The sequence below is a fragment of the Gymnoscopelus microlampas genome, assembly GCF_963454915.1.
Source record: "Gymnoscopelus microlampas genome assembly, chromosome: 9".
Taxonomy (NCBI): Eukaryota; Metazoa; Chordata; class Actinopteri; order Myctophiformes; family Myctophidae; genus Gymnoscopelus; species Gymnoscopelus microlampas.
In genome coordinates, this window is record NC_139946.1 from 31,648,721 (window position 1) to 31,661,771 (window position 13,051).

The 13,051-nt window shown below is 42.6% G+C and overlaps 2 protein-coding genes across 3 annotated transcripts; one reads left to right on the plus strand and one right to left on the minus strand.

The window, feature by feature from the left end:
- Positions 1 to 1,752: 1,752 nt before the first annotated feature.
- On the plus strand, positions 1,753 to 5,795 carry LOC311052368 (E3 ubiquitin-protein ligase TRIM65-like). Its single transcript, XM_084067295.1, has 9 exons — positions 1,753 to 1,805; positions 2,503 to 2,879; positions 3,137 to 3,232; positions 3,557 to 3,790; positions 4,012 to 4,171; positions 4,271 to 4,318; positions 4,453 to 4,509; positions 4,663 to 4,901; positions 5,116 to 5,795. The coding sequence occupies exons 2-9, from the start codon at positions 2,508 to 2,510 to the stop codon at positions 5,413 to 5,415; spliced, it is 1,506 nt and encodes a 501-aa protein (XP_083923421.1). The 5' UTR covers positions 1,753 to 1,805; positions 2,503 to 2,507; the 3' UTR covers positions 5,416 to 5,795.
- Positions 5,796 to 5,853: 58 nt separating this feature from the next.
- Positions 5,854 to 12,701, minus strand: LOC311052367 (uncharacterized protein). Of its 2 annotated transcripts, XM_084067293.1 has the most exons (9): positions 11,118 to 12,701; positions 10,530 to 10,647; positions 10,206 to 10,277; positions 8,030 to 8,092; positions 7,511 to 7,598; positions 7,289 to 7,401; positions 6,978 to 7,178; positions 6,127 to 6,321; positions 5,854 to 5,972 (listed from the first exon to the last, which is right to left on the minus strand). In XM_084067293.1, exons 1-9 carry the CDS (start codon positions 12,383 to 12,385, stop codon positions 5,934 to 5,936), a joined length of 2,157 nt encoding a protein of 718 aa, XP_083923419.1. In that variant the 5' UTR covers positions 12,386 to 12,701; the 3' UTR covers positions 5,854 to 5,933. The 2 variants fall into 2 exon arrangements, with proteins under 2 accessions (XP_083923419.1, XP_083923420.1); XM_084067294.1 differs by lacking the exon at positions 8,030 to 8,092 and having other exon boundaries at positions 11,118 to 12,684.
- Positions 12,702 to 13,051: the final 350 nt, after the last annotated feature.

The window sequence follows — 13,051 nt, forward strand, 5'->3', positions numbered from 1 at the left end:
TGCTGGTCACTGGGACCTGACCATTACAACCATCATCTTCTACTGTTGGTCACTGGGAGCTTCGTCTATCTGCTATTTTCAGCGAAAGCTTTCCCCACAATACCGATGCTGGGGTTTAAGTGGTTAAGGTCACTTCAAGGTCAGCACTGCAGCATGAGTTTTATTTGTGTATTTTTTGCATGTGAGGATTTTGTGTCCGAGAGGTTACATTACACTAAAGCTAACAACATAGAAACATTTTCAAACTATAAAAGTGTTATTATTATAACACTTGTATTAATACTTATAATGTATTGTACAGATAATAGCCTATAGTGGGTCGCATGCTACTATTATTGTAACACTTGTATTAATACTTTTGATTGATTGATTGATGTACTTTGTTTAGTGAGACATGAGAATTACAATTCACAATACAATACAAGGTCTACTAAACTGGAAAACTCAATAAGCACTAAGCTTGTTTAAAATGAGATCCCCACGCACACAAATCATGATGACATATAAGAGACAGACAGATATACACTAGCCTACTATACAGAACGTCATACAATCAGCTTACAGGTTACTGGTATGAAAAATAATAAATATGTACAAGAAGAGATAATAATTTATTGTAAAGATAATAGCCTATTAAAGGGGGGGGGCTTAGTTCCAACTGGACCCTCAGGTCTGTGTAAGGGGGAGTAAAATGCTGCCCTTAAATGGCTCTGGCCCCCGCACCCCCTTTTGCCGCCGGGCTTTAGTGGGCGGGCGGGGGGAGCATGAACCTGCAGGCCAAAAAAAGCTACTCCTATGGAAAGGCTATCATATAGGCCTATTAATTTACTTATAATGAATGACCCTATACAGTTTATGTTGTTTATAGTATAAACAATTTAGTATAGATACGGGTTTGCCCACTCAAATAGTACCAATATCTGGTCTGGCCCAACTTAAGGACTAGCTGTTTTAATCATGATACAATTTCTCTTTTCATAACAGATACATGCGCCAGATAATCTCCACATACAACAAAACACCAAGAGAGCACCAAAAAAAAAACGTTTCCGTTGTTCAGTCACAATAAGTAGCCTAATACATTATTAGTAAAAATCCGACTTCGCTGTAGTAACCTACCAAAGTAGTAGGCTAGTAGTAGTAGTTGTGAATTAGCAAACTAGACATTTAGGCGTCCACTGTTGTCTAACGGCACTTTACTGACCTCTGACCATGTAGGCCTATGTCACGGGTGCAGTGCCTCCCCTATGTCACACAAGTGCTGACACGAACAGCGACTCATGTCCAGCGTCCAATTTGTAAGGCTATGCACTCTCCAGTGAACATCATTTATCCATTTAGATAAATTCTTTATGTTATTAAAACAGTTTTTGTTACACAGAAACATAATGTATGTCTTAACTTAAAGTTTCAATGTGCAAATGAACCGTTTTTCAATGGTTTTCAATGGCTTCAGTTTACCCTAGATGATGTTCTTATTCTGAAGAGATCGTCTACCGGAAGTTTTATTGTTTTATTGTTGCTGTTTTATTGTTGCTGAGTTATTTTTGCTGAGTTATTTTTAATGTTATTAAAACAGTTAAAAACTGTTTTTATTACAAATAAACATAATCTGTGTTGTCTAGCTTCGTTTAAATGCTTAATTTATAGTTTTAATGTGCAAATGAATCGTTTCTCAATGGCCTCTTTTTACTCTAGAGGATACTCTTAATCTGAAGAGATCGTTGTTGCTCACGGAACTCAGCTCTTAAATCTGCTAGCGAAAAACAGTTTTGGGTTGGTGTTTACAGACAGTAGGCTTCACGGTAATGATCTCTACACAAACAAAACATTCGTTTCTTGTTTGTTTCTGTGCATGAATGTATGCATGAATGTGTCCGTATGCATGTAGAGGAAAGAATACGTAAAATTCGTTCCTTTCCACAATGTGGTGAAATGTGTGCATAGTTATGAAGGGCGTGGTGGAATATAATGACTAATTTGTAAACATTTTAATTCGTTATAACGTTAATTGTGTAGCTATATTGGGATGGCTTGGCCTTTGGTAATTAAGTCATAACTTTTCAAATAGACAGGCAGCCTGCTCTGGTATGTGATTTCTTTTTTTTTTTTTTTACTAAAATGAAACTTTTATACGGTAATTATCGTAGGCCTACTACATCTGGCAACACTGCATTTCACTCTCCTGATTGGATAAGATTGGTATCCTGAACTGACAATGCATTTTCTGCTTTAAGAGCTGGAGGGAGAGAGACCTCTGTTACTGAACAAACACTCAATGATAGCTATCAGGAATTAATAGACACTTGGGCCTATTTTAACAAAAGAAATAAATAAATAACCTTCAACAGTATTTAGTGGGGTGAGCGCATGGTGTGACCACCAGTCCTACTCCTACTACATAATTTAGTTGTAGGTCTTGGGAGTGCAGTTAATCCAACACATGTCCTATTTCTAATGGAGCTCATTGCTACTGTAATGTGTGGGTCTCTCTTATTGCAGCAACAATGGCCCAGGCCCCTTTTGGTTTGGACCAAGCTCAGTTCAGCTGCCCCATCTGCCTGGCAGTTCTGAAGGATCCAGTCACTATCCCATGTGGCCACAGCTATTGTATGACCTGCTTGAGAGAGTACTGGGACAGCCGCCATGGGCAGCAGGCCTGCAGCTGTCCCCAGTGCAGAGCCACATTCAATCCCAGACCCACACTGGGTAGAAACACTGTGCTGGCAGAGATGCTGGAGAAGCTAGGCAGTGTGAGGCTGGAGGATGGCCCTTCAGCCCCACCTCTCTACCAGGAGATGGGGTTCTTGGCAGGCCGAGGCTTTGAGCATGCTGTATTTGATTTGTCCTCTGCCCATCCAGAGAAAAACGATGGGGAGGTGAGTAGAAGTCCGATTACTGAAACCCATGGATGACACACAATTCCCTGTTATGAAGTCAGACAATGTTACATAATATGCCAATGACTCCAATAATAATTACAACTTAATACATTTTAGAATAATCACCTCTCTTTATTTTGGGGGTTCATCTGAAAATAATGACTTTAACAGCAGCTGCAGTGTAAGGGCAACTTGAATGACAACTTTTCTTGACACCTACAGTATGACTGTTGTATCAAACGTTATTCCTGCAGAGGCTTTTGGGACACACACGGAGAGAACTTGCTCAGCGAATTCAGGAGAGGGAGTCGGAGCTACAACACTTGAAACAGACCATTAAGTCCTTCTCTGTGAGTATGAATAAAATGGATAGATTCTGAGGTACAAAAACTTTGACCAGCTACACATTGTAGGAATGTTCATATGTCATGTTTATGAATCTTCCTGCTTGTCTACTGCCAACAAAGAACAATAAAACAATGAAAACAAAAAACTGTATTGTGTTATCTTGGGCAGTTTTTTTAAATTAATAATTTGTATGATAATATAGTCTTCAGCGTAACGTAGCATATTGTGTAATGTTTTTACAGAATTAAAATCAGTAATTTACTCAGTCTAAAGAATGTACCGTACACACACACATGCACACTATTGTTTTGTTTTTCTTTCCGTAGCACTTGGCTAAGGCAGCAGTAAAGGACAGCAGCAAGATCTTTGCAGAGCTTCTGGAGTTTGTAGAGCGTCGTCGTTCTGAGATGAAGGAAATCATCAGGGCTCAGGAGAAGGCTGAGGTGACTCGAGCTGAAGCCCGGCTACAGCATCTGACACAGGAGATCGCTGAGCTGAAGAGGAGAGAAGCTGAACTGGAGAAAGTGTCACACACACAGGACCAGGGCTTGATTTCACAGGTGGGGCATCATCACAGGGAGATGAGACCAGAAGTATTTCTTTCAGAAGTTCTAGACAGACAATCAGGATGGATCATTGATTAATCTGTTAATTTTGTATGAAACGTTTAAAGTGATGTAACTAATTGAGTTACCACATATCATTTTTTTCTTGTACACAATGATTCATGACTAAATCTGGTCAATAAGGAATATAGTGCTAATCACGTCTCCTGTTGCAGATGTGCCAGACGTACCGAGGTCCAGCCTGTCCTGGAGAGGCCAAAATTCTTACTGTCAACGCACACATCTCCTTTGGTCAAGTGAGGAAGGCAATCTCAGACCTGAGAGAGCAACTTGAGAGTTTATATCAGAGAGAGTTCCCAAAGATCACCCATGCATGTCAGTTAGGTTTCATATGTTAACGTTATACGTTTTATGTTGTCAACATGAATGCTAGGGAAGTGGTTTCAGAATATAACTATGTTTCAAACCCAACAGTGAAGAATGTGAGTGTTCTGCATATGGCTACACCCAAGTCCGGGCCCGGTAAGCATCCTGTTATGTAAAAATATAACGTGCATGTGTGCAGTTTAACCTGCCAGCCAGTATCACTATTTTAATAGATTTTGTGAAAAAATAATCTTTTATCTTAACTTCCTTTTACTTTCCCACAATGCAAGTGCCTTGTATCTCTTCCCATGTTCCTGTTCTGGACAACAGAGATGGGCTCCTTCAATGTGAGTAACATTAATCATAGCCAGCTTCATGTCTTCCCCTACAAAACATATAGAACACCCCCCTATCACCCCCTTAAAACTGATAGCCATTATACGGGCACTCCTTCTTCAACAGACATTGACATACTGTACAGTGCTCACTTTTTGCTACAGATTTCTGCCCTCTGTCTTTTGACACATTCACGATGCACAAGGAGCTGTTGTTGACTGAGAGCAACCGTATGGCCAGTCGGAGTGGACAAGTACAGGTGTACCCAGACCACCCTGACCGCTTTGACACCTGGTGCCAGGCATTGTGTCGTGAGGAACTAGTGGGCCGTAGTTACTGGGAGGCTGAGTGGACAGGCTCACAGGTGGCACTGGGGCTCACCTATGAGAGCATTGCTAGGAAGGTACTTATCCACTTACACATTATCACCAGTAATTATTAAATCTACTTGCCGGTGGGGTGCTTTGAAATGGTCGTGGCTTGTGAGTCTGTAAATCATACCGTCTCTCATTAGGGTACAAATGTACAAAGCAGACCAGCAACACCAAATGTTATTGTACTGTATTGTGTATTCTTTTGGTACCGTTATTTCATCTGTGACTTGCTCATATCCTCAGGGATCGGGCAATGAATGTCGCCTAGGACACAACTCAATCTCATGGAGTCTTTGCTGCAATACGTCATCCTTTGCATACTGCCATGACAATGAGACGCGACCTGTTGTGGTCCCCTCCAGCACTGTGTCCCGCAGAATAGGGGTATTCCTGGACCAGCAAGCAGGGCTTCTGTGTTTCTATACAGTCAAACATGGACACGCCCACCTCCTCCATAGAGTTGGGGCCACTTTTACTCAGCCGCTCTATCCTGCTGTGTGGCTGGGAGCACAATCTACCATCATCTTCTGTTCAGTTGATTGACAACTTAACTAATTTTAGACTTTACCCCAGTGGCAAAATCAATGTTCATCAGGAGTGCAATAAATGGGTGCTGTACTGTATATAGCCATTTTATTTTCAGTTTGTGCTCCTATCTAGTCTACATAGTTTTCTATATAAAAAGGGAAGAGGGACGTAATATTCTTTTGCTGGTTAAATATGACCATGGTTAGTTATTGCTGACACTCCCACGTCAGGAAAGCCACGTCTACACCGTCTACACAGACAGTTGAAGCACCTGCATGGAACATCCGTTAAATTAGAGACCAGTAAGTCTTGTAGCATACTTGTTTAGTTGTACAATACAGTATAGAAAATGCAATGGAATTTGTATTGAAATTGATGATGACAAAATACAATAAAATAAGCATAACAAAACCACATAATCAACTCATTTTTAAATTAAAGACGGTAAAGGGATTGAAGTGCAAGAGTTCTCTTTTATTAACCGTTTCATTATCAGTGCAGGGGCAAAAAGGGATGAACAAGATGTGCTGTAATCATATCTTGTTGAATGCTGCTATGTCAACACTCTGGACCTGCAACACAGTGAAGAGGGCACATCCTTTAGCTTACCACAATTACATAGCTTGTACTACCCCAGATTGTAAGATTAAAAGGACCATACCGGCATCTATACAGTACATGTCACTATTTATTCACAGCTTCTGCTGCAATTGTGCTTATACTCACATAATCATCAAACTTAGTGATCTCCTCTTCCAACAAGTCTGTCCCGACCTTATCATCCTCCACAACACAGGCAATCTGCAGTTTCTTGATGCCATAGCCCACAGGAACCAGTTTGGATGAGCCCCATAACAGGCCGTCCGCTTGGACTGACCGTACACATTCCTCCAGCTTTGCCATATCTGTTTCGTCATCCCACTGAAAATGAGAATAAAATAGAACCCACCAGTTTAATGGCAGGTTCATACTGGAGACAGAAGTGCTGCAAATTAAGTTAAGCCTTGAATAGATAGAGAATTTTACCTTTTAAAACTCCAACACAGCCCGAGTATAATTAAAGTATCTTTTATCCAGTCATATCCTCATTACGTCAAAAAGCTTTTTAAGTAATATTTTACTTGAAACTAAAAAAATGCACTTTCGCTGGAAACCGGGTCACGTGCAAGCGAGGAATGCACCTTCACCTTGGCATGCCCATGGGGATCAACATGTGCTCATTTCACACATTCATGCATGACGTTTTAGCCTGTAAGTGAATAACAGAGTAAAATACTAAAGCAATGTCTTGGAAGTACTCAGGTGGTTGAAGCTGGTCTCACAACTACTATTCCATTGAAAAATATAGACCCTGATGTTAGGTAGGTAGGTTATATACTGTTTGACAATTAGTACTGCCTGAAGCTATATGTAATATCTCCCCTGGCCAAGCAGAGATTCTGTCGAGGTAGGGCAGAGGAGGTTTGGTCTCCCTGCTACTGTACATAACACTCGCCTTCAATCAACATTTCTTTCTCAAAAAAGTGCTGTACCTCCAAAAATAACACTCAACCTTGTAGGACAAGAGACAAACATACAGGCTTGACATCCAATAAGATGGAGGACTTGGCGATGAGTGTAGGTTTCTTGGCCTTCCTTTCTGCATACTCTTTCAGCCGCTGTTCTTTGAGCCTTTCTGCCTCTGGATCTTCCTCATCACTACCGAATAGGTCAATGTCATCATCATTTTCATCCTCTTCGACTGGTGCACCGGTTCTCTGCTCCTGGGCTGGGGTGCCCTGAACAGATTGAACAAGTAAAATGTCAATATCTTACATACGTTCACAAAACAGACCTAAGTGCATGACAACCCAGCTCTTGCCTTCTTCTGAAGGAGGGAGAGACTTACGTTTGTGCAGGGGGCTGCTTGAGCCGGAACTGGGGTTACTGCAACAGGGGATTTCTCCAGAACTGCTACTCGACATTCCAGTTTGGAAAGTGCTGACCTCAAGTTATCCACCACTGTTCACACAAGACGAGTCAGCCAGATCATGTGGGATGCAAAAGATATTTTAGTTGATCTGTCTAAGGGCGACTGAAATATTTGATCAATGCATGTCCACAGACCAACCTTGGTGCAGGCTGTTGTTCTCGAGCTCCAGGCTCTTGATACGAGAAATGAATTCCGCTTGATCTCCTGCCCCGCCGCCAGAGCTCTGCTGTGGGAATACACAAAAGAGTGGAAAGTGAGGCTCAATGTATTACAGAGCACCAATGACATCTAGTGGCCAAACTCGGGTTAGTACACTCTTAAAAACCAACACACAAGCCAGACTCCATATGTGAACGCAACACCACACAACCAACGTCCTTCTCACCAGCAACTAAAGCCAGGCGGTTGCAGCAGAAATACAGTAGCCAAGGATGGACCCTGATGAAGACAAGTGGAAAGGTTAAGAGTTGGGAGAACTACAGGGATGGGGCCTGTATCAACCATAATCCATACCTGGTAATTTATGGAGGAAACAACTAAAGAGTATTCCAAGCAACTGGAAGCGTGGGTGACTGGCAGGCCCACAGGGGGCCAAAATTTGAGAGGCTGTTAGCAGAGGTGGTTCCAGTGACACACAAGCTGGGGTGGGAAACTTACGAGCTGGGATTGGTGGCTCAGGGAAGGTTGACCAGACCCTCTGCTAAACAGTGTAGTCTTCAGCTGGGGAGGTGGGATATGGTTTCAGGGATGGAAAATCAGGGTAAAGGGACAGAGGGAGGGAAGGAGGAACAGGATTGGATGAACTACATCAGAAAGTACTTTCAGAACTGAGGCGAGAAACTGCAGTGTAAAACAAATACGGAGAGATCTTCAGAGGGTAACGAGGAAACAGAAGTAAGAAAAGTAAAGCTATTTGGGGGAGATCGTGCAGGAGGCAGACGTTTGCTGATCCATCCAATGAGCTACGGCTTGGTAATAACTAATAAGGATGAAAATAATATTCATTTGTTATTATGGCCTGTTATAATACAGTAGTGAGCAGTATAATTAAAGTAATACCATGGCATGCTGATAAATACTTTGTGCCGATTTATTGGTATGGCTTAATTTCTCATTCACCCTAGTGCCTTTGGTGGAACTGCTATCATTTACAATTGGGCGTGTGAGGTTATCATCAGCACTATACGTAGTATAGCAGGCCACCACCTCCAGTATTGCAACATGATCACACTTACATGAGCACTTGTTTTCATTATGGGGAGGTACCAGAATATATACTGCAGGCAGTATAGACATTTTTATTGTTATTCTTAGAGTACTGTTAGCAAAATAAGGATTACAAGACTTCGTTTGTGCCATCTGCAGTGGATATTTTAAATACAAAAATGTTTAAATAGCCCTACCACCCAATCCCAACAGCCCATGATCACTGTTGCTGTGTTATGGGAATGCATTTTATATTTTATTTTATTGCATGTGTGTATTCTATGTATTAGTTGTTTTTATTATTTGTATATTGGCCGACAGTGTGCCAAAAGGAACATTTCCATTGTATGTTAAATGTAATGGACAATAGTTCCCTTTATCATATTCTATACCTTTTAATCACAACACTTGCAAATACTGACTGATGTCAATATCTGTTAGCTTGCAAATAACTTACATACATGACCCCCTCCCCCCCCCTCCCCATCTGACCAGTCAGAGGGGGAACAAGGGAGATCAAATCCAAGTGTTGCTGCGGATTTGCAGATTCTGTGAATTAATAATCAGATCGCAGAACAATTGTCCCTCCAGCCTATAGAATACATGTCTGCAAGCCAAGGACATGGTTGCAAGCCATCTGTCTGGCGTATGAGATCTACACTACTAGTAGCTCCTGTCCCATCAGCTGCAGGCAGACATCTACTGTATAATGCATACTGGTTGATAATACTGTAGGACTATGTAAAACATCCAGCAGATCTCTTAGTTACACCAACATCGTCTTATCAACATAGTTACGTTGTCATTGTAGAGATTTCTGAAGATCACAATGACACAGACACTGCGTCTGTTCCACACAGCACCTTACTGATGCATACAGAGAGAGCACGCAACAGGGAGAAATGGAGATACACTGTACATGGAGAAAGACATAGATGGTTTGACGTTACGTCGTCAAACAGTATTATTATGGCATGCATCCTGGCAGAGATCTGTGCTCTAGTGAGTGCGTAGGCTTGAGTACTGCACAAGGCAACACCAGCTTTTTGTGTATTTTCAAGGGACAATTTGTACCAGCATACTTTGATGTCGAAATGTGTACAGGCAAAATCTCTTCAGGCAGGAAACATTCACCACCTTCAGCAAACACATGATTAGCTTACTGTATATCTTAGTTTGATCCTTCTGCGGTGCTGCTGTTACAATTGGCTTTCATTTGGGATCAATAAGGGTCTATCCAACTATGTTTGATAGTATCAGGAACTATTCAATGACACTCCTGTACCAGTTATCAAACAAAGAGCTCAAACCTACAGTATAGGCATAGCACATGCTCATTTGTTAGTTCTCACAGCAGCACCGATTACCTAACCCACTCTACAGAAAGTCTGTTGTCAGCACCAACCAGAGAGGGGGTGGGTCAATCTGAAAGCTTGTATGACTCTGAAATATCACAGTGAGTGACACGTAGCACTAACTTCATAGCAGGATACAGCTGGCTAGATCCAGGTGATATGGATGCTACGGAGACTCAGCTAATGCATTTGAGGCTACATTCACAGCATAATGAATGGATGATGGGAAACGAACAGTATATTTATATACATTTATATACTAATATACTTACTCCCGCCAGGGACTTCTGAATGTTCTCCCTAGCCCGAGCTATGTCTTGCAGAATGGTGTTAGCCCCCAATTCCTGAATGAGATATAATACATTTACTTTGTCTATCCTTTACACAACAACTGGAATCTCAAGAGAACATGAATACAGTTACAATATGTTTTCTTATACCATTCTGTATTTCCAAGCACTTACAATAAATAAGGTGGGAAATGCAAAACTGGGCACCAATTTTATGGTGCAGATGTGTGCCAAGATGCAAAATAGAATGAAAGGGATGTAAAATAGAATCAAAGGGTAGAAACTGGGCTAAAAAGATGTAGTAACCTGTGTTGGTTGTGTGGAGCCATTCATGTGCTCATAGAAGCGTCTCTCTGCCTCGTCATAACGGGGCTTCTCAAACCAGATCTTATCCTGGGCGAGGAAGTCTACTGAACTCATGGCGCTGCAGAGAAGAGAGAAAGAGGGAGGACAAGAGAAGGATGTTTTAGAAACAGTTTCGAATATAATAATGAACCATGATAATATTAATCGAGTAAGCTAGAGGTTCATCCCCATACAAACACAACAATCCCTTTCATTAGGGCACAATATTTAGAATGGTATGACTGCCCACATTGTTTTTATTTATCTACCGTGGCGTATACTCTCACATGACAGACTCCCCCCAATTAAGCCATTAACTTAAAACACATAAAAGCATAAAGTAACTCAAGAACGTTCACACAATGCCAGAAGATTTTGATGCACCCAAGGTAAGATGAGACCAAAGGAATAGACTCAAAAAACAAACAAGGGGGAAAAAAAATATCATACACACAATAAAATAAATACAATAAAATAAAATGCACTCAAAGCCTAAAGAGGAACTTGGAAGTGCTTGGAGGGGCTCCATTCTCCAGGACTTAGTCATACTTGACCCTCTTAGGGCTGGTGGAGGCAGCCGATGGAACCCTGGCATCTGGCCCTCGAGCCCCCTTCACCACCACGGCACGACTCTCACAGTGACCGTGGAAGCGGCTCTCCGCAGCATCGTAGCGCCATTTGTCCAACCACACCTTCTCACTGTCCGGGTGAAGGAAGTGGCAGACTCCTTCCAACGGTCGCTCTACCGCCTCTGTGATCTCTGCAGGCTCCTCCTCCTCCTGGATCGGGTGCAGGGCGTGGAAGACTTCAGCCTTTCCCTGCGGAACCACCCGTTTCTCCTCTACTACCACTTCCGCCTCCTCCTCCTCTTCCTCTTCTTCTACAAGGCTCTGAGGGTGGTCACTACTTCTGGAGCTTGAGGGTGAGATCGCCCGTGGTTTTGAGGAATTGTTGCCGTAGAGGTTCTGGTAGAAGGTGGCCTCGGCGTGGTCATAAAGGGGTTTCTCCAGCCACACGTCTCTGAGGAGCTCCACCGGGACACGGGGTAATCCGTTGATGGGCTGCCGAGTGACTGGAGCGGCACCCACTTGCAAGCTCGGGGTGGCGGGCGTCTGAGCCAGAGACTGATATCCCTCATCGGGTGTCGCAGGTGAGATGCGGTGGTTAGGCGGGGATGGAAGATCCAGGGAGTTCGGAATGGACGGCTGCAGGGACTCTTCCACAAAGCGCCGCTCTGCATGGTCAAAGGTTGGTTTGTTTACCCACACTGCCTGCACCATGTGGTGACAGGCCACCTGTTCAGCATGACTACAGGCCGGCCGTGGCGGAGAGGGAGATGTAGTGGTTTGAGTGTTGGGGTGATTCTCTGCGGCTGGAGGTGATCTGTTCATTGGAGTGGTGGAAGAGCGTGCCAACCAAGACTGATAAAGGCTTTCTGCCTGCTCATAGATGCTATGCTCAAACCACACAGATGCACACTCTGACTGCAGGCCAAGCTGAGATGAGTAGGGGTCAGTCAGCTGGCTAGTCCCCTGAGCTGGTTTCTCTTCAGACTCCACCTTCCCTTCAGCTTTCAACCCCTCAGAGCAACTCTCAGGGTTAAGGCCACGTTTACGACGGCGGCGGCTTTTCCCGCTGCGCTTGCCATCCCCATTCAAGCTGCCACTCTCTGGAGAGGAGGATGCCGTTTCTCCATTTCTGTGGCACGAGTCAGCTTTCTTCCTACCTCCCACCACCTCTACCTCAGTGGGGCAGTCCAGACAGTGGCCAATCGGCAGTTCATGCTCAGAGCCCTGCAGGTTTTCCTGAGGCATCATCTTCGATCCGTTGCAGAAGAAAGAAAAGAATAACAGGGAAAGACTATTGGATTAATTACAGGGAGTTTAGAAACAAACAGGGATTCATTCATTAGACTCACTGCGGGAATTCCTGTCATAACAAATTCTTTGTTGAAGATGTTACACTGTAGAGCAGTGAGTCAAAGTATCAATCCCAGAGGAACACATAAAGCAGCATGCAAGACTTTTGAGAAGGAATCAAACAAAAAACACCATGCAAATGTTCTTTAAATAAAGTAGAAGGTAATGTAATTGGAGCACAAATCCACCCAAGAGACAAATCCATCCACTGCAATGCTTTGTCCAAAGTCAGGATCTTTTAAAGGTCCTATTTAAGCCAAGAACACAAGTTTAATAAGAGAAAATGTACTTGTCTGGGATCTGAGTATTAAATATTCAGAATGACTAATGGCAGTCTGAGGTGAAAATTTAAAAGTGCCCAGATCAGTTTATCAAAAAAAGTTTAAAAAAAATCCAATGCATGCACTACTACAACTGCCAACATGGCATTTAGAAAGCAAACATTGATTAGGGTAAACAACATAAACCATTACATTTTTTTTTTACAAGTTTTTTTTCTGAAATTGCAACGTAATTTCAAAGTGTCAACAACACTGTCAAATACCAGCATTACTAAACTAACTA